The sequence below is a fragment of the Lutjanus erythropterus genome, chromosome 6, assembly GCF_056507025.1.
Source record: "Lutjanus erythropterus isolate fLutEry1 chromosome 6, fLutEry1.hap2, whole genome shotgun sequence".
NCBI classification, from domain to species: Eukaryota; Metazoa; Chordata; class Actinopteri; order Lutjaniformes; family Lutjanidae; genus Lutjanus; species Lutjanus erythropterus.
The window spans coordinates 26,732,800-26,754,558 of record NC_139322.1 but is presented as its reverse complement, the minus strand read 5'-3'; the positions used below and the strand labels follow the sequence as shown (position 1 = coordinate 26,754,558).

The 21,759-nt window shown below is 36.8% G+C and overlaps 1 protein-coding gene across 2 annotated transcripts; it reads right to left on the bottom strand.

Moving 5' to 3' along the window:
- Window positions 1-2,156: 2,156 nt before the first annotated feature.
- On the bottom strand, window positions 2,157-15,967 carry znf362b (zinc finger protein 362b). Of its 2 annotated transcripts, none has more exons than XM_084721435.1 (9): window positions 15,811-15,967; window positions 11,477-11,540; window positions 10,940-11,201; window positions 10,496-10,600; window positions 8,573-8,891; window positions 7,044-7,268; window positions 6,192-6,270; window positions 5,284-5,442; window positions 2,157-4,390 (listed from the first exon to the last, which is right to left on the bottom strand). In XM_084721435.1, the coding sequence occupies exons 2-9, from the start codon at window positions 11,537-11,539 to the stop codon at window positions 4,274-4,276; spliced, it is 1,329 nt and encodes a 442-aa protein (XP_084577561.1). In that variant the 5' UTR covers window position 11,540; window positions 15,811-15,967; the 3' UTR covers window positions 2,157-4,273. The 2 variants fall into 2 exon arrangements, with proteins under 2 accessions (XP_084577561.1, XP_084577562.1); XM_084721436.1 differs by having other exon boundaries at window positions 10,940-11,174.
- Window positions 15,968-21,759: the final 5,792 nt, after the last annotated feature.

Sequence of the window (21,759 nt, the reverse complement as noted above, 5' to 3'; positions counted from 1 at the left end):
GTTAGGAAGCAGTGCAAGAGTGAATATTTGAGGGATTTGTGGGGGAAAAAAGCCTGTGTAAGTGTCAATCAAGTATTTTTTTATGAAAGATTTAAAAGGAAATGGGATTTTAAAATTAAAATTTGAAGCTAAACATGTGGCACACCTGTTTTTACGCACAGATGTGTGCACATGTCAGTGGAAGTTGGTCAGTTGCAAATCATAAAGCTTGAACGCCTCATGTTGGCTTATAGGAAAGATTATCATTTTTTAAACTATTATGGTAAGAAAATATGAATGTCAAATAGACATTTCATGAGGGAGATCTGAAAGAGAGTAGTTTAAACTGAGCACTTTATAAGACTGTGTGTGTTTACATTTTGGGAAAATGTAGCAGTGGAGTATGACAGTGGGTATAACAGTATATCAATGGTTTGTATTTTCCTCAAGTTAAATTTAATCTTGGCAGTGTTTTCAATAGAAAAATGCCTGTGGTGTTGTATTTTTGTGGCTTTACCGTGTCAAAATTTTTTAGAGCACATCAACGTTTTACAATTCAGCAAAATCGTACTTATGTCATTTATATAACACTGATGATACCCACGTTTAGTCTAATAAGAGACTGTGTGGTAAACAGTCTAAATATTGGGGTCCTTTCTGAGATCAGTCACTCTTACTGCTCGTCAGCTGTAGCCACTCCAGTATTTACAACGTACAGCTTTGCTCGTAGTTTAAAAAACAGCCAAAATGAAAAGCCACAGAATTCCAGGAGCTTTTTTGTCTATTTAAAGCATCCTGAGCTTTTTTTTTTTTTTTGACATTGGTCAACCTCAATGGTTTCCTCCAGGAAGGCTCAATCAGAAAGCGCTTGTTCTCTTGTACAAAGAGTTGTGTGTGACATGGGAGTAAAATCCACATTAACCATTTCATACCATTATTATTTAGTGTCAATAATGGAGTTATACACTGTGCAAACTGTCTATTTTGTCTTCAATGTGCCTGACATGATGAAGTATTTAACTTTATCCTGCTGCTGCGTGAATAAGAAAAGCCAATTTGCAACAGACATGTAAACTGAGATCTAATGGACAAGAAACTTTGACTTTTGTTGTATATGTGTAAATACATTTTTAAACATAAATATATTTTCTTAAATAAAATTGGATAAATAACCGACTTAATGCTTGATTTTTCTTTTTCTCCATCTCACAAAGCCATGTTCATATTGCAAGCCTGAGCGCTCAGTTCAGTTGTTCACATAGTTTCTTAAATGTGGTTAATATTATATTCTAGTAGGAACCCAGTCACAGTCCTGAACTGACCTGCATGCACAAAAGAACAATAAGAAAGACGTCACACAGTGCACTGTCATACACAAGTAAACATAGTGGCCCCTGAAGTCGGCATTTACAGTTTCATTTATAAGATGATAACCAGGACGAGGAGAAAGCCAGAGGCTTGTTATGTTTTTTTTTTTTTTTTGTGGAGGAAAACATCTTTCTACTTCTGTGCAGAGGTGTGTGTGTCTGTGGGATCATGACATGAATGACTTCACAGAAACTAATTCAATCCAAAATTTCAGGATGTCAAAGCCTACTTTTAACCACATCTGTCAGCACCTGTATTTTTGTGTTTACCGAGTAACTCCTGACAGAAAAAATATGTGGAAATAAATGACTGTTCTTATTTCAACATTTTAATTTTCATTCATTGTTGGTGCACGTCTGAAGTGATTCTTACATTCTGCAGTACAGGTGCTGGAAAATTTTGATGTTTTTTTTTTTGAAGGCTTGAAAATTGCTTGGATTTGGGATAAAGTGCTTGAAACTGCTTGAAAATAGATTGCTGCCTGACTGAATAGTTAGCTTTTTAGATAAAGAAATAAAATAAGTTGGATATTGGCCCAGCCAGGTTATATAGGATACCAAATTCACAAACAGACACATTTTGTTAATTTGTCAACATTATGTAAAATGCTACCACAAAACAAAATTTTGGATGATTATAACTCAATAACATCTGATTTAATATTGAAAAAGTAGTGAATAATCATTCTGAGTTGTATTTACATAATTTTCTCCAGCTTTAAGGTGCTGGAAAAGCTTGAAAATGCACCTTGAAAACTGCTTGAATTTGACTTTGGAAAAAGTGTAGAAACCCCGAAAAGCAGCCTGTGATGAATTTATAACAGTCTGTTTATTAAACAAGGTAAAGATACAAAGCTTTTTTTCCTTTTTTAAACATTGATACCCTTAGTTTAACTTCTCAGTCTTGGCTGTGCATATTTAGTTGTCTAGAAACTGTATATGAAACCACAATGCAAGACAGGAAAAAGTGTAATAAATCTACGCAATATCTTTTCATAGAGAACATGGGTTAAACAGTTATCATACAGATTACAGCTCAGGAACTCCATGCGGAAGGAAGGAAGGAAGGAAGGAAGGAAGGAAACAAAAAAATAAAAATGTTTACACGACTGAATACTGCAGAACACAATACAGAGTAATGGAAATGGGATGATAAAACAGTTAAGGCTTACATGTAAATAACTGATATAAAACATGAATATTAATAACATACGGGTAGACTAAAATAATTACAGTAAGTTCATACATAAACTCTTACAAAACCCAAACAGAACATGTTTATGAAAACTTAAAAATAGGTACTATAAATGAGTAACATGTTTTACAGTACAGCAACATGTACATTTTTCCCATTATCTCAAAAAGAGAGAAGAGTAAGTTGAAGAGGCAGGGTCTGTTGTTGGCGTAAATGTCTGTTTTTCAGGCCAGTGGCTTGAGTAATAAGTTTTTATTCTTTTTTGAAAACATACTATATACTGTATATGTATTTTACATTATTCTCAGTTCAATCTCCAACGTTAACGTCTAGCTGTAGCACCTTTTTCTGAAGTGCCCTGAAGAATCCAGGGTACCCTATTAGTACCATCCAGAGGTTAAAGTTACAGTAAAAATACGACAAACAATACTGTGTACAATAAAAAAGAATACTAAAGGAGAAAAATAAATCAAAAAGGAGAACCTCCACATGAACTCATAATATAGACCTATGGAATATGACTTATACTGCAGTTTATTCCAAATGGGTAAAGCTTATTAAGGATAAAAAAAAATACTTAACTGGGTCAGAGTAGCTGTACAGTAACTTCACATTTTGGTCCAATGTTTAGGTTTAAAATTAACCACTTAAGTAAAATTTCTTTTCAGCTGAGGTGTATTTTAAAAGTAGGGCTGGCACTGATACATGTGCAATGAATTCAACTTTTTAATACTTAGAAAAAAAAAACAAAGCTTAGCTAAGTAGAGAAAGCAGACACACACTAGAACACGCTTTCTCTTCTTTTAAAACCCCAACAAGGTTCATATATGGCACTAGTTAATGGGACGTGAGGAAAATGTAATATAAAAAGCAGTGTTTCTTTGATCATATGTATGCTATGATCATAAAGGTGCCATAAAAGGTGAACATCAAATAAGGAGTGAAAGATTTTGGAAATTAAAAAAAACATTCATCTTTCTTCCCTTACATTTTTTGCCTCCTCAGGTCAATAACACAACTTCTTAATACAATCATTAAATGTTTAAATTGTCATTTACCGATTGCCTTTCTCCGAATTTAGATAACCCTGTAACTGTGACTAAAAACAAAGAAAGTAACAGAAAAAAAGACTGTTATTTATACACAGTCAGTACTCTTAGCTGCCATGAGTAATGCCCTTTGGCATTTTCCATCCGACAAGATTGAAACAATTTGAGCCAAAACCACAAAGGCCTAAAAAGTGCTTTAAGATTATCTTTGGATGTCTACACCCAACAAACATTTTCTTTTTTTTCTACTTTCTCAATTCTGTATAAGGGCAAATATCATCTGGCACATTTTGGAAACCCATTTCATGGAAGAGGATTTAAAAGAAACAAACAAAAAAAAAAGCTAAACTAAAACATTTCTGATGGCCAATGCATCCGGCAGTTTACATGACGCTTACGAAAGTGCTTATTAAATCTGACGCAAGACATTCTTCAGCCACTCGATCCTCCGGACAACATCTAGCTGTATTGTTACATTCACAAAATAACGCTGTGCTCATTTTTGACAGACGTGCCTGTGTCGAGATGGATGGAGGCAGCCTGTTTTAACTGAATGCTCATGTCAGCTGTCATAATGCTAATGTAAGCCTTATGTAGATGGCTGTGGGTGCAGGGCCTCATAAGCTCCAGCCTGACGTAGACTCCAAATCCGACCTGCTGCTGAGCCGCCCGGCGTGGGGAGCTCAGATGAGGGAGATGCGTATGGGGATGCTGGGGGACTCGGTCCTCTGAGGCGACTGGTGGCTCACTAGGTGCTCCACCACCGTGTGTTTGGACATGTGCTTCATAAGGTAGGTCTCCTACAAACACAGGAAAACACCAAAATGAAATGACTACCAGTAAAACAACAAACAGACTGGAATAAACACATTTTTCCCCTGAAGTATGTAATGTAAAGATAGTGGAGTCATGACGACCTAAGCAGAGAATGACGTCGCACTCCCGCTGTGTATATCATAATCCAAGCATCTCTGTTTATCCAGGATGGCTGTTAGTACATGAGAGCATCTCTAAGTTTCTTGTTTTACAGCTAAACAGTGCATGAAAATATGTTTCTGAGAAGTCACAACCCTTCCAGTGGACCTTGAGAACCTAACTTTGGAAAAAATGTGAACTGGGGTCAATTGTGAAAGAGAAATTATTTTCTGATCCTGTTTGAAATGTGCTAACGTATAAAGTTTGTCAATTTAAATGTACAAGTCAGTGAAGTTGCAGTTTGTTGTAAGAGACCGTGAAGAAATGTAATTAGAAAGACTACACACCCAGAAGTCACGTCAGTGATGTCATGGCTCCCTGTTTAAAATACAAATCACAGTTTCACATAGCTCAACTAGCATATTAAAGTTTGTTTTGTTTTGTCTGACCAACCATTCAAAACCCAAAGATATTCAGTTTATTATTACAGAAGGCAAAAAGGAGATGTTAGCATAATTTTTGATGTGCTGATGTTAATCTGTTGGATCCCTGTATGCCAAAATGAGGAGAACTTTTAAGCAGTTCTTCTGTAGTTTCAACTGGAGTAAGAACACACTGAAATATTAAATATCACAAACAGGAAACACACTTAGTTCCAGGCCAAGTGAGTCAGGTTATCATCAAAGGCTACCATCTTATCAGCCATATGAAGTATGACTCTGCTGGGAAAACCTGACACACGCGAAGATATTAAACAGATTACATGCTGTGTACTTACTGAGGTGTATGCCCGGCCACACATGCTACAGCAGTAGGCCTTAGCGTTTTTGATGGCGTGCGCTGACAAGTGGATCTGCAATGATGCGGAGTCTGAGTAGGCACGGTAGCAGTTAGGACATTTATACGGCTTGTCTTTATTGTGCTGCCTCTGGTGAGACTGTTGGGGGAGAAACAGATAAATGTTGGTAATTTAACATTTGTGACGGTCAGTTAAAACAATGAATCTGTTTATGTCTTTACCACATTATTCACTGTGTAATGGAGTAATGGAGTTTTCGAATTTAAGGGATAGTTTTGTTTAGGTAGATGATGTATTTATCCATAGTCAGTCTATTACCTGCAGTAGATGCCAGTTGACAGCAGCAGCCTTTTTCTGACAGGTAACCACCGTTATACAAGCCAAGTATCGCTCTCTCCAAACAAACCAGACTCCGCAGGTGAAGTCAGTAAGTTTACCTTGCTGAACACAGAGTCACTGGTCTACCGCTACTTCAATCAGTTAGTTTGTTCGTGTTTTTGTGCAACTTCTGTGAATTCAAAGTAACATTTTAAAACACCAAAGTCACACAAAAACACAAACTAACTAACTGATCGAGACAGTGGCAGTGTCCTGTCAGAAAAGGCTGTCTGAGGGCAAAGTGTCAAAAAATATTCTAAATATCACATACATTTAGAATTTTGTGGATTTCTTTTTAGGTGGACCTTTTTTAAGTGGCTGAAATACCTTTTTTGTGGCAGCAGTTAATTGCTTCGCTTCATTGCTGGTACTTTTCTCTGATTCTCCAAACTGGGCGTGTGCCAATCACCATTTACTGTGGCTAATACGCTGACTATCGATAAATAATTTATACAACTCCACTTCAAAAATCCAAACTATCCCTTTAAGCCGTGTGAACATGTCCTGACCTGAAGGTTAGACAGCTGGGTAAAAGCCTTTTCACATCCGGGGTGAGCACATTTATAAGGCCTATCGCCAGTGTGGATTCTGTAGAAAAAGGCGCAGATTAAAAATGTTAGAAATGACTCAAAATTCTGCTTTTTAATGACTTTGAAGTAAATGACTGCTGTGAAAAGATTCCACAAAAGATTATATGACTCCATCTTCTTGCCGTGTATTTAAGTTACAGCCTCGATGCATCTAATAGACAAAAAGATAAATCCCTCGTTAGAAAAATAAAAAAAGACTAGGGAAGATTTGAGAAAAATTCCCCAAATGATATGTCAAAACAGGGTTTCTGCAAGTTCAATTTAAGAATTAAGGCCTTTTAAAGACCATTATGAATGCAATTTAAGACCAATTTCACATTCATACTTGCCAAAAAATATATTAATTAATCAATACTAATTAATCTGTTAGGCTAACAAAATCCAATCCAAATCCCATAACATAAGACGTCCTGTCCTTTCCACACTTGAAGGTCAGTACTGGTTGTTGGTTTTGTAGTTGTTTCAGCATGATCAATACAAAAACACACATTTAAAAGAGAGAGTGCAATTAATGCAACTTTGTAAAAGTAACTTCATAATTCATCGATTTTTAAGCAAAATCATATTTAAGACATTTATAGACTTTATGGGACCTGCAAAAACCCCACAGAAGTGTAGAGGGATGCCAGCAGACAAATTATCTTCAAGGAAAAACACACACACACACACACACACACACACACACACACACACACACACACACACACACACAACCTTCAAAAAGACTGAAAAAATTATTAATCTGTGTGTCAGCAGTAGCTCCGGACCGACCTGGTGTGCTGCTGCAGGTGTGACAGCTGACGGAAGGAGTTCTCGCAGTAGGAGCAGTGGTAGGGTTTGATCCCCAGGTGGATGCGCAGGTGCTGGGACAGGTAGGAGGCGTTAGCGAACGTCTTAGAACAGTGGGGACACTTGTGTGGTTTGGCCTCCGTGTGGGACTTGGAGTGAATCTGCATCTCTGACTTGGTTAAGAAGGTGAGTGGGCACACTTTGCATCTTGGTGACAGAAAAATGACACAAAGATACAAAAATACGATCAGTTTGGGCTGTTTCAGTCAAGTTAAATCTTGTCTAGAAATAGGTCCTTAAAGAGACTCGACAGCATAATACCTTTGGGCTGGTTTGCAAAAACAAAGATTCATATTTAACCACAATTAAAAACTGGTTTAATTTATGTTGCACCAAACTTTGAATCAATCTTAATATAAAGACAGATTAAATTTAAGCATGTGTTTTAAATCTCAGATTAGTTTTTACTCTAAACCCAGATTACATTTAAACTCCAATTTAAAATGTGATCCAGTATTAACATTATTTTTACCCTTTAGGGGGTTAAACTTTTAAAATGTCTGTCTTCTTAAGATGGACTGCAATCATGAGTAGAATAACTAGGCTAACAAATCTTTTTGTTGTTATTTTTAGCTTGGTACCAAACAATGCAACATTTTACAGAGCAGCCAAAAGTTAACAGGTTTTATACTTACTATGTCCTAATAGCACTCAAAATTATATTTTATTTATTTTAATTTGGGTGAGCAATCATCTCCATACTGATTAAACTATCCAATTTTGGTTTACATCCATAAATCTGATTTACTAAATGGAGATTAGTTTTTAAATTGTGCAACACAGCTCTGCTTAATTTTAAATATGGATTTATGCATTTTAAACCTTGTTTTGCTGAACTCTGATTAGAACTAATCTTAGATTAACTTAATCTTTGTGTAACATAGTCTTAATGTTTTAAATGCATTAAATATTTGCTGTCTTCGTAAACTTCAAACTGCAATTCTGAATCATCATCTATATCCAAACTGCAGTGGCAGCAGAGTTCCAACCAAAGTCAGAGTCGAGTTTAATTCTAGATTAATTCAATGAAAGTAGTTAATGGCTTTAAATTCCTACAGACCTGCACTGTGATAACCTCACAAATGAAGTCTTGCAAGCTTCAGTTTAGCTACAAAGTTTTATTGTGGAAAACAACTACTGAGAATCGATTAAATCTGGCAGCTGGAGGTCGGACTAATTGGATAATGATGTGACTCACTAAAAACTCCTGATCCTCAACAAACTAAAATAGAAAAGGAATAATGAGGGATTCTCCATGTTTTTACCAGCAATAAGAGGAAGCATTCATCCAATCAGGTAATTGGATGGTTTCATATTAATGTCTTAGTGAGGAGGAGCACATCTCAATCATCTACAGCCTACTTAAAATCTAACTTGTCTCAGGAAAATGCCTATTGATCTTCTACAGATCAAAGACTTGAAGATGATAGTAGCAGCTTTCTGGGTCCAACCTGTAGGTTTTGCCCTCTTTGGGTGCAACAGTGACACAGCCTTGGTCAGCTAGGATGGGGTAGGGCACCACCAGCAGGGGACCAGAAGGGTTTTCTGCTTTGATCTTCTTCCGTCCCCGGGGTGCCTTGGGTGGGGGGCCCAGGAGTCCGGCCAGGCCTCCAGCTTTCATGTGGTCCATACCAGGACCACTAGCCAGCCCGGAGATGATGTTCACAGAGGGGGCGCCGCCCAGGCGGTTGTGGCCGCTGGAAGTTGGAGTTGTGGGGGTCAGGGCCTCTGAGGTGCTGTGGCTGTCGGGTCGGGATGAAGGAGCCAGACCTGCGGAGGGGAGAACTAGAAGTGTCTTAACCAGAACAACAACTGCAACTCCACACATGACTTCTCATTTTAATAACCACATTATTGGTTTTGCAAGTTCTAGATCTAAAAGTAAGATGTACATATTTGGTGCACGGGCAGATTTTTGGTAACAAAACATGAACGCGTGCCAGACAGTTTTAGATTTTTTTGGCCATTTCCAACTATTACAAAGATCCATTTCCTTCCATTTACTTCTGTATGATATAATTAGTTAGCAGACTCTTAAAACCACTGCAGTGAACATCAAGTCTGTATAAATTTTGACCCGTTTCAAAAGTCTGCTCATTGATTTTTACATTGCACGTTCTGTGAATAGAAACAAACAAACAAAAAAATACACTGAAATTCCTAAAATACAACTGTTTACAAAAAGATTAGCTGTGATGGCAAGAATACAGGATTTGTACTAAATAGGCTAAAACTTGCCAAACTACTCATATGGTTGTTTAACAGCTCAATAAGCCTCTAGCATCCTCAGCATGTGTATCATTTGGGGTTAGACCAACATAAATTGATTTTATATCTTGCCGGTTTACCATGTTGGTCTAAAATTATTTGTACTAATCTTCAAAAACCCATATCTGTGTGTCCTCATCACCAGCCATCTGCCTGAAAACCAACAAAAGTGTCTCTCAGTGTTATTCCCTCAGCGCTGTTGGCACTGCTCAGCCTGCACAATACAGTCTCTCTGTTCATTTACCCACTTCATGCCTGAGTAACTGTTCAGAAAATCTTATTTGAAAGGTTGCACACTTTTCAACCAACTTACTGACACATTGAGACTGGGTTGCACCAAGATTAATTTAATTTAGAGTTTAGCAGACGGTCTAGAGCTCTGTTGCACAATTAAAAACTAATCTCAGTTTAGTAAATCAAAGTTTATTGACATAAGTAAATTTGAGTTTGTGAGTTTAATCAACAAGGAGATACTTGATTACCAAAATTACAATAAATAATTAAACAAATAATGAATTCAAGTGCTGTCAGGACTTATTATGTTGAGTTTAAAAGAGTTTCAAATATATATAAAACTGCCATCACCTGACAGCATGAGGCATTTTAAAACATTACATGGATTGCTAGCCGGCTAAAAACTTTGGCTCGGCAGAGAAGCTCTAATTTCTCCTCCTCTGAGGAAAAACTGTTGTCCAAATTAGTGGAGCAATATGGCCAAATAATAGAAGATTAAAAACAGACAGCATTAAAAAAAACAGGGACTGGCAACTGGTAGCAACTGACTGACTGTTTTAACAGATCACACATCATAAAAGTCAATTCGGTTGGGAATTTGGGAAATTTTTGTTCAATCCAAAAAAGGTAGCTTCAAAAGGGCAGCTATTTTAAAAGTTAAAGCTCCTCATGTGTAAGTTTAAATTTTAATCTGGATCACATTTGAAATTGGAGTTTGCAGTTTTGGTGTGATAGAATTAAATTTAATCTCAGTTTATACTCTTAATTGACAATTAAACCGTACGAATGATCTCACTGTTGTTGATTAAAACAACTCTAGAGGTTGCTGTTCTTACTGATATGTCCCCATGTCAACAGACTGAGTGCCGTACCTGAGCGATGGTTGATCCGTCCAGGTTGCTCACCGAGCTGCCTCATGTGCCAGTCTTCCCAAAGTCCTTTGGCCTTCACTGCTGACTTGTCGTCCATATTTCCATCTGGAAGTTGTCAGGTGATGTAATTTTAATCAGTAAACAGTAAATTGTGTCTTGGCATCGACAGATCCTATACTGTAACAACCTTACTGTCTTAATACTACATCAATATTGCAAAACATGAGTTTCATTTAAAGTCGTTTAAAATACAAAGCAGTTAGATTAAAAGCATCAGCTTCATCACAGAGATTTAAAACAACTTGGGTATAGTTTCATATGGTGTTTGACACTTGTGCCAATATGACTGTGCCAATAACTCTAGTTTTTCAATACCTATTTATGAACACATTTCTTTTCATTACACTTTTCAGTGCCTCTAACACATAACAAAGAAGCCCGTACCTGGTCCAGAGCTGGAGGCAGGGCGAGCGTGCAGAGCGATGTCCGGCTGTCCAGAGCCCTGCGGCTGTGGGTGGTGGCCTGGCACCTGCTGCGGCTGGGGCTTTGGCACCGACATGCCGTGCTGAGTGCTACCGTCTGGGGACGAGGTGGGCACCAGCAAAGGCTGCTGGGAGGGGGTGGAGGTAGGCGGCAGGTGCAGGGGTCGGATCTTCTCGGCCATCAGCTGCTCCTTGATCTTGTTAATGAGCACCAGGTTATCCAGCTGAAAGGGTTAACGGGTCATGCTCAACAGAAAACAGCCACCGTGTGTGAATGTCATTCATGCCCCAAAAACCCAGAACAGAAAACACTGAGCAGCACACTGTATAAAATCCATATTTTTTAATCTATGAGGACAAACTGTGACTGATTTTTGCTCTGAGAGTTTGTGTCACTGACAGACTGGTGCTGAATGGCTGAAAAGACATTCACACATGGAAAGAAATGGCAATTAAAGGTGGAAATGTCACAGTAATTACATGTTATGAGTGGACTTACCTGGCCTGGCATGGAGGGAGGTGGCGGCCAAAAATACGGGTTATTAAATCGAGGCTCTGCCATCCTGAAATGAATAACATTTAGTATAATCACAAGTCAAGTTATACTTAAAGGAGCATTATGTAGCAATAACACCTGCAAAAATCAGTATAGCAGTCCAAATAGCAAGTTGGATCCATAGACAGTATATTAAATAGGTTTAAAGTCTATTTAATATACAATCTATGGTTGAAGCGAGCTGTTCCCCCACTGGCCCGTCCTCTCCGGACTCTGGGAAGATCGGGCTGCAGGAACCAAGGCAGAGCGCGAGACGAGCACAGTATTATAATTTGACAATAACAAGCAATGACAAGTTGTAAGCTGATCAGCTGTCAATTGTCTGTCAATGTAAAGTTAAGCCTGTTATCCTGAAAATAAAACCTCACTGCTCTGAAAATACACACTCTGAGGTTTTAGTTAAGTGGCTACCTGCTTTCCTGCCTGCCAGAATCCTTTAACATATCGTTCAGTTTAACCGTTATAAATATCATCATCTCTACAAGATTAATAATGATTTGTTACGACTCACAAACAGATAATTACTCAGCTGGTATTCAACATTAACTTGAACTCGAAACAGCCATACAATAACATTTATTCTGGCCCAGAATGGAAATGTCAAAGAGGGGCACCATATTTCAACATATTTCCTTCATTTCTGATGACATATCGTGGTCATTTTATGGTTTATTACTGTAAATATATTACAGATTTCTCCTTTAATGAGCTATTATCTTACTACACATTAGCGATGACACGATTACCAATTCCACAATAAACTGTTGTAAAATTCAGTCATTCTTGAACATTTTCAGGATATTTTAACAATACTGCAAAAATGCTGACAACTGTGATAATTTTGGTCAGAATAATCATGTAATTTTCATGTAATGTCATGTCTGCTACACATTTGTTTAAGTCAGTCAGGATAAGAGAGGAGTTTGCGGCGCAAGGAATTGTTTTTCAGGTATTTACTGAACAAAATGTGGCCGAGTGTGTCAAAGTGTTAACGTGACTTGCTGGAAGGCTCTGAAGACGAAGATGACGACACCAAAACCACAAGCAACGTACAGGTTTCATGTTAAGTAGAAAATGTGAACATTTTCCATTGACCCTAAAATAAGTTAAGTTAGTTTCCACCATGTTCGCTTTCACCCAGCTTTCTATACACTTGTATGCTTAATCACATTTTTAAGTAGTAAGAATTCTGGTGCTAATAGTCATAATTTCACAAAATATTATGTCTGGACAAACAAGAAACTTTTCATACACTTTTAAATAACACAAATACGGTAGAATCCATTCACACAGATAAGCAAATGTACATGTCAGGATAACCGTCACTTGTACTGGGATACCAATATACCACTGCAACCCTAGCTTGGCAAAAGGGTGAGCATTTTATAAAAACTGTTGTAAGGCCAAAAATAAACATATTAAAAAGAGGTATTAGGATACATACTTTGGGCTGCAAAAAGCTATTTTCATGATCAACTGATCTGTTGATTATTTTCTTGACTAATCGATTAATTGTTTGGTCTAAAATGTCTGAAAATGCTGAAAAAAGTTGATCAGGTTTCCCAAAACCAAAAGTGACATCCTCAAATGTTTTGTTTTGTTCACAACACAAACAGTTTACTGTCACAGAGGACTAAAGAAACCAGAAAATATTCATGTTTGAAGAGCTGAAATCAGAAAATTTGGAATTTTTTTCCTTAAAAAGAAAAAAAACTAGACTAAATACTGAATGAAAAACGATCAATCAAGTATCAAATAGTTGATTCATAATTGAGTAATCGTTGCCACTCTTCACATCCCACAGACAAGTTTCACTGCATATTCAGAACAATTAAGGTGGAGGATGATTTTAATAGGGAAATGTTAATATTATACTTTAATTGAAAAAAAAAAAATAAATAACTGACAGATTAATCGATAATGAAAATAATTGTTAGTTGAGGCCTAGCTCAGCTGTCACTGATATGGCAGACTCTATCCACTGAGGAGGACCTTGAAATACAGTCAAAAAGATGTAGTAAGTGTACACTGAGTAATTTATTTTTGTCAGAACCTAGATTTAAGGTATTTTTCTAATTTTAAGAACCTGTAAAATTTAAAAAATTAATAATGATAAAGTCATGTCCTTGGATAAAGATGTCAAGGCTAAGTATCACAAACAAAGACTTTGAGATGGAAAAAAATTAATTTAAGATATTTTAAATACTTTTAAAGGACTTTAACTAGCCCTAAAGATTAAATTAAGTAGTGAAAAAATACAATAAACTCTTTGGATAAAGATGTCAAGACTAATTTCTAACAGTGTATGTACGTGCTATGTTACATTTAAGTGTGTGCCTGCAGTGTCACCTTCAAGCCAAGACAGATCAAAAGCTAAATGTCATAGAAATATTGTGTCAATTACAAAAACGCATTAGTCGGACTGGGCTTTAGCTGTTTAGCTTGTTCATACAGCCCATAAATACAAATTTAAGACTTTTATCTTTTTGGCTGTTTGAAAATGTAAATATTTAACTTGGCGCAAGAAATCTAGTCAAATAAACTGAAGGTTCCCAATACTTTTCTAGCTTTCATCTGCATATAGGCTAACAGGAGGGATTTAGTCAGTTGTCATGAAGATGGATGAGTTATCATGAGTCAGAAACAGCTGGAAAAAAAAGTGGACCTGAGTTAATTTGTTAATTTTAAAAATGGAATTAGTGCATTTTTAGTTTTTAGTTGTTGTTTTTTTAACTTGAACTAACCTTTAAAGATAAAACAAATAACAATAATAATGATAATAATAATAATAATAATAATAATGATAATAATAATAATAAAAACTCATTACAGACTGGACAACTTCAAGATGACACAGATCAAACAGCTAAAAGTCACGTAGAAATATTATGCGTCTATAAAAACTCTGACTAAGCCTCAGTTCATTTAGCAGCCTGTGCTCTTTTTGTCCGAGAGTCTTCTGGCTAGTATTTGAAAATTTAAAGATTTAAATTGACCTCGGAAAAAAAATTTAGTTAGACAAACTCCAGGTTCACTACATGTTTCTGGCTTTCATCCGCATTTAACGGTCTTCCTCAGCGGGAGAGGTTTGCTCAGTTGTCATGGAGATGGCTCAGTAATCATGAGTAAACTCCCTCTCGACAAATCTGGTAAGGGAGTTAAAATTATGTCGTCAAAAAACTGGATTTAAGATATTGTAAGTAATTTTTAACACCTGAACTAACCTTAAAGGTAAAATGAATCCATAAATTAATATAAAATTATCATAAACTCTTTGAATAAAGATGTGAAGACAAATTTTTAACAGTGTAAGAACTTCCTCTGTTACATTTAAGCGTATAAATTAGGCCTGTAATGTCACCTTTAAGCTAACACAGGTCAAACAGCTGAAAGTCACGCAGAAATATTTTGTCACTTACAAAAACAATTGCCTGACTGAGCCGTAGCCGTTTAGCTCGGACATTTAGCCCCCTCTGCTCCTTTTGTCTGAGAGTGAATTCCTGAAAATAAGTGGACGTCGCTTTAAATGTTCAGATAAACGCAGTGGAAAAAAAAACTTTCTATTCTTTGACTTTTCGGACATGTCGGCTGTCTGGGTTCACCTCCGGACCCGAACCGGTGGAGGGTTTCACGGACGGACCCTCCCGGTGCGACTCAGACATTCTCAGACAGTTTTCTTTAAACATTTCCAGACAAAAGAGAAACAAAAATGGCAGCCTTATTTTTATAAGGCGGGACGCCATATTCTGCAGACCCCAAAAATTTAGGAGCATGAACATGTCGTGGGGACGGTGCCGGGGATGAGAAAGCGGCCGAGGCGGACACAAAGGTGTGTTTATCATGTCAAAGGCATGAATGATTGTTTACGGCGAATTGCAGGTTTGAATAGCCCGGCCTCCCCACCTCTTAAAAAAACTGACACTTCCTACAACAACCATGCCCTGCAAAAAAAAAAAAAAAAAAAAAAAAAAAAAAAAAAACAGCACGGAAACGGACAAGATGCGGGCTCGACCCAAACACCACATCGATTAAAACAACCGCACCAACGCGTTAAGGTCAACATATAATCGGGCGCACAATGCTCTGTGTGCCGACATGACGCCGTGCCAGCTTCACCAAATTTCACTTTTGGGGCTGCTTTTTTTCACATTCTGCAACTTTTGGACGAATCAAAGGACAGCTATTGCATTCTGTGCACAATTGCACGCATTTCAGGAAGCTATCGCTTATCAGAGACATGCACCGCAGTGAAGACACGAAAAGACATGCACAAATACCTTGTGTCCTGATTGCAGATATTGTCTTGCGAGTACAGCTATAATATAAAAGGTTGATGTTCTTTCTGCCTGCCTCCAGTCGGACCACCGCTTCCGGGTCGCTTTGTTCACTTCTGGGTGCTGCTGCTGCAGGCTCACCACAGTACAGACACACATACAGAGGCAGACATTATTCAGCTAATGTTGCTTTTTTTTTTACACGATGACCTACTTTATTCACGTTTAATGGACAGCGCACGTATTCTGAATCTTATATCGTTATTTCATTGCGTGTTTTTGGTTGGATTTGGCGAACTGCTCTGCAGGAGTGGAAGTCAAATTATGAGACAAGCAACGCCACTATGTAAAAAAAAAAAAATAAATAAAATAAAACACAAACTCCATTGCAAAGAAAAGTACTGCGTTCAAAAATTAACTCAAGTCAGATACTGTATGTACCCAAATATCAAAAGAAGCAGTGTTTTTTTTTTTTTATAAGAAAAATGCACCCATCAGGGTGTTACATATGGAAACTGCTCAAACATGCTTTAATCTGCAGCAATGCATCACATAATGAGATAAAAATAAGACAAGAAAAAATAAGATAGAACTATTCCTCCAGAAGGATATTCTTGTGCCATAGATTTCTTCAAAATTACAGTAACTTAAAATAATAACAACAGAATATTTAACATAAAGTGAAATTAGAATATAAAGTGTATGATGAGAAAATGCAAAAAAAAGGTGCCCAATTGCATTTTAAAAAGTTTTTTTAAGTGAACAAAAATAAACTAGAATAGAAGTCTTCTATGAAAGCAGAGGTAGAATTGGTAATGTTAATATATGCAGCGATATTGAAGGTAATAGCATTATATTGCACCTATTGAATGTAAAATTGTAAATGATATTAAACATAATATTGTACATGACAATAATAATGAAAAGTAATATTGCACATGATGATGAATTGAATATTGCCCACGATATTAAAAAGCATTGCACATGATATTGATAAAATACCCTCTGGGGTGCCCCTCAGCTGTCGCAATATGCTAAAGTGCCCTCTAAAGTGCCCTTCCAGTGGACAAAACATGATCAAATGCCCTCTGGGTTGCCCTTTCAGAGGAAAAAAGAACACAAAATAGAATTATATTGGCTGCCTCACATACTAGAAAATTATTTGCCTTTAAACAGTTAAATGGTTCCCCATGTGTTATTATCACAGGGTTGTAGTATTGTTGTTTAATAAAACAAATTTCTACTAAACCAGGAATTAGAACTATTTCACCTTAAATGCATAATGATTTTTGTCACGCTGGTGCAGACAGCCTGAGTCTGCCACAGCTGCACATCATTTTGATAAAGTAACACTCCACATCATATTGGTATTATTGTTCTCTTTGTCAGATGTTTCAACTGTCCTTCCTGCAGATGGAGGAGAAGTTATAGCCTACAGTTTTATGGCCAGTGGGAGAAAAGACCTCCTTTGGTGTTCTGTGGTGCTCCTGGGTAGTCTTAGTTTACAGCTGAAGGGGCTGTGATAGGACTTTGTTGTGGCAAGAAGGGGGTGAGAGGAATATCCATATTATTGAGAAAATATGAGCTCATCTTCATCATCATCTAAAGTACATCTACGATATTTTTAAAATGCAGTGGAAGAAATTAAGAAAGTGTTTCAAAACTTAATAATAATATATATTAATAATAGTATATTATGCCACATTGTCATGAAAAATGTTTAGACTCATAAAAATAATCCCTTTCAGTCATCACTTGTGACCTCCTAGAAGTGTGTGTATTTGTCTGTATATGCAGAGACCCTGCCCTCTGCTGGTATGTCCTTATCTTCTCATTATTTTGCTGTGCACAGGATGCTTTGATGTCCAGGCAATGTGCGTTTATGGAAAGCTTGGTCAGTTCCTACTGATTCTACCTTTAAATGCAACTGTGTTCCAATTAAATGAGCCAAAAGTTAATTCCCCCCATTTTAACATGGTGAAAGTATCATTGAGATAAAATACTACTTTTTTTTTTTTTTTTTTAAAAAGAGACCTTGGTAAGAAGGCAGCATAAAAACATTGTTCCAGAATAAATACAATACAGACATCATAAACAGGCAAATATAGCTGTCACATGCTCAAAAGAGTACATTTATTATAAGTAAATTGTAAGATGAGTTGTACTTCAATGTGTTGCTGACACACCAGAGAAAGAACTACAGATTAGAATAACACTATAGATATTTAGCACAATTATACCCTAATTAGACATCAGACACCTAATGGTAACAAAGGGAGGATAACAAACTGTACTTGTATAAAAAATTAATTTATGCCTGTTAGTGTTAGACCCTATTTGATTTCATTAGATTTTATTAGAGAGTAATTAGGGACATATTACAACACATCATCTAATAAGGGTCTAACATTGGGAAATAATACACTTTAGTTTACAGTACATCTCTGTTCTAATATGTCCAGTGTTAATCTCTAAGATAGTCTAATAAAGGGTCAAATACTGTCCAATAAAGAATATATTATTTCACATTTTGTCTAATTTAATACAAAGTTTGCTTTGTTAAATACTCAATTCTAATTACGATATTCTAAGGTCTGTCATTTCTGAATAAAAGGCTGTTGCTCCAGACTCAGAAAGAGCACAAAATCATTTTTAATTCACTAAAATGATTTTAAATATATATATGTGTGTATATATATATGTATATATATATATATATATATATATATATATATATATATATATATATATATATATATATATATATATATATATTTTTTTTTTTTTTAGTAAGTAGCCATGTAATAAGCAGGTTGCACCACCATCAGGATTTATTTCACAAAAATGACCTGCTCACTGTGCATTTCTCCATACATATGTTATTGTGTGTAATTACAATATACACAAAAGGCATTGAGAGTTTTTCACAGTGAGCACTCACACATACAGCAATTCTTGAAGCACAGTTGAGTTTTACTGCAGCAAATGTCCACTAATTTTAATGTGTGTGTATGTGTGTTCAAAGGCTTTTCAACTGTCAGGTAGACTTTCATGTTTGATTAGATTTTTCAAAAATCCACATACACCCTTTTGATCAGAATTTGAGTTTACTAGATTTGATTGGTCCTCACTTCTGTCACCTGCCTCCTATTTCATCTAAATTTGTGTCAGAAGTAAAATACAGTTGCACTGTAGCCACTAATGTTCCTAATATATCCAGTGTGCCCGTCCTCCTCTTAAACAAAACTACCACAAACACCTACTGCATCCGGCTCATGAGTTAGTCCCATGTCACCAGTGCTTGTGTCTGAACCACATTATTATTATCAGAGAGGAATTATAGGAAACAATCAGACAGAAGGACTCATGCACTGACGTTGACACCAGTAGCAGTGTCACTGTGTGTGTGTGTGTGGGGGGAGTGTGTATGTGAGCTCACTGTGTTTCCTGTTTCTTGCACCACTTCTCTGAAGACTCCAAAGAACTGACAACTCTGACCCCAAAACACGCAAACACACAGAGACGGGTTTCCTTTAACACTTTATTTGACTCGGCTTTAAAGGGAACTCTCAGGTGGCTTGAAGTCAGAATGCCTCATCCTGCCGGTGAATTTACTGGTGTCGTCACCTGCTGATATATTGTGACAACCTGGCCTTTTCTTTTCCAATGAGCGAAAATAACACCCGCCTGAAGTTGGCTGTTTAACTTCCTCACGGTTGACTCTTCCAACATGGACCTTGTCATGGTAAGTAACCCAGTTCAGATGTTTCATTCAGATGGCTGTGTAATTATTGTTACAGGAAGTGTTGTCACTATGTTGCTGATATTATGAAAAAGATAAAACAATCACGCAGCATCACTCAGTTTTCAAGAAAAGGTCAGTTAAAGGGATTGTTTTCATTTTAAATGCTCATCATTTTTTAAGAATGTGTGATTCCTATGTTCACTGGTGAATCCGTGACTATAGTGGTTGATATGCAACCAACAACTTTGAGTACTGTTGAGATTTATAGTACTGTATGTACAATCTCACTGCGGCGGTTTCAGTTTTTCAGTTAAAGTTAGGGCTCAACATGTTACTTTTTATCTTCTTATGATAAATTTGCTCAGATTCTTACTAATGATTATTTATGTCATTGTTTAACCTCCTTATTATTTCCTCAATTAACTGTTTGGACTGTAGAACATCAGCAAATAGTGGAATACGCCCATCACAAGTTCCCAGAGTCCACAGTGACATCTTTAGATGTCTTGCTTTGTCCAACTAACAGTCCAAAGTCCAAATGTATTCAGTCTATTATGTATCACCTGAAAACCAATAAGCGAGGCTTAATGTTTCAACCCATTTTTGCAATTTAGTTGTTGACTAAAAGCTGGTGAAAAGCTCAGCTCTTAAGGTTTCATATTTAGTTGTCTCTGCGACAGTTACGGTCATTTACGCTGGTGACGCTGGGGACATGTCCCCACCACTTTTAAACACAAAGTGATGCTCTTGTTCGTGACACACCTAAATGTTACCCACTCATTTTAAGATATGTCCTGGATACAGCCACACAATATCAGCCTGTCTTTTGCTGCTGATTTAACACAAACCCCGACACTTACACCAAGGTCATTTTTCAAGGAGTGAAGTAAACACGCATCTACATACATTTTTAATTTAACTTTGGCCCAAACTAGGGGCAAAGACAGAAGGAAGATGGATGATTGTCTCTGCCAAATTCTATGTATTATTGGACAGCTAACATCTGTGAGCTGGTGTTTTGGGTCAAGGGGGAGGTGGGTGAAGAAATCCCCTCTGTGGTTTCGCTCCTGCAACCTTGTTACATTTAGATCTTGGATCTGTGACCTGCTGCCAATAAGCAAGCATCTTTGTATGAACAGTCCTGTTGTCTGTATGGCTCTTAAGATTTGGGACCAGTGGACGATTTATTTTAACTGTAAACAACTCTTTCTGAAAGCTACCATTTTCAGTGACTCTCTGTTCACCTCACCTTTGCTCACCTTTCCAACTGTGGGTTAGAACCATTGTGACCTGTGTTTTAATTGTTGTGAAAACAAAAAAACATGATTTATTTTAAAGTATATTAGAGACACATGAAATTTTCATCTTCTTCAAACTAAAGAAGAAGGGTCCTCTTTAGTTTCTGGAAGTTTGTTAATATGTTTTTCTTTTGAAACCTAATGTAATGAGTTGATTGAGCTTGGTATAGCACATTCATTGAACTCATTTAAAGTCAAATGACTTTAAGTTAGAAGAACTCGTGTTAATGAGTTCTGGCATGTTATGAAAATAAACAGACATTTTTAGCTTAATCAACTTGAAAAAAAATTAAACTTGTATGTTCACATTGAGTTCATGAGAAAAGAGTAGTTAATTCCACTCAATTGTGTTTGAATTTTTGCAGTGTTTTTGAGTATTTGATAACCTGGAGATCTGTTTGATATCAAAAGTATATGAAAATTAAAACGCAAAATATGTCCCTGCAACGATGTCCTTTTGTAATGGCAGCTGTGGTGTCAAAGTATCAGGACAGTTGCCATGTGAGCATCCTCCTTTCCACCTCAGATCACTAAATCTCATCTTTTGTTTCAGGTTTTCTTGCTGATATTTAACTTCCTTCCCACTAGACAGACTAACGTCACTGTGGGCAGTACTGAATGTTTTGAAAAGTGCCCGCCTGGTAAGTTATGACAAAGGGCTGTATGTGTTGGCCTTGTGTTGTACAGTTGCAGTGGAATGATCACATGTTGACTCAGACTCCTTTTCTTTGTTGTTTCCCAGGATATCATGCAAATGTGTTGTGTGCTAATGGAGGACAAAACAGCCAAGCACTGTACACATGTAAAAAATGTGAGAATGATCATTTCATAGATCTGCCAAACACTCGTGATAGTTGCCGTAGGTGTAATAAATGTGAACGTAAGTATCTTGTTAAAGTATGTTGTGTT

Excerpts from the sequence above, each read along its gene's own strand:
- znf362b (XM_084721435.1), bottom strand. The coding sequence starts at position 11,539 with ATGGCAGAGCCTCGATTTAATAACCCGTATTTTTGGCCGCCACCTCCC. Across the intron at positions 6,271-7,043 it reads CACCTGCAGCAGCACACCAG|AATCCACACTGGCGATAGGC; the intron begins GTCGGTCCGGAG and ends CTTTTTCTACAG. Across the intron at positions 5,443-6,191 it reads CCCAGCTGTCTAACCTTCAG|TCTCACCAGAGGCAGCACAA; the intron begins GTCAGGACATGT and ends CTCCCCCAACAG.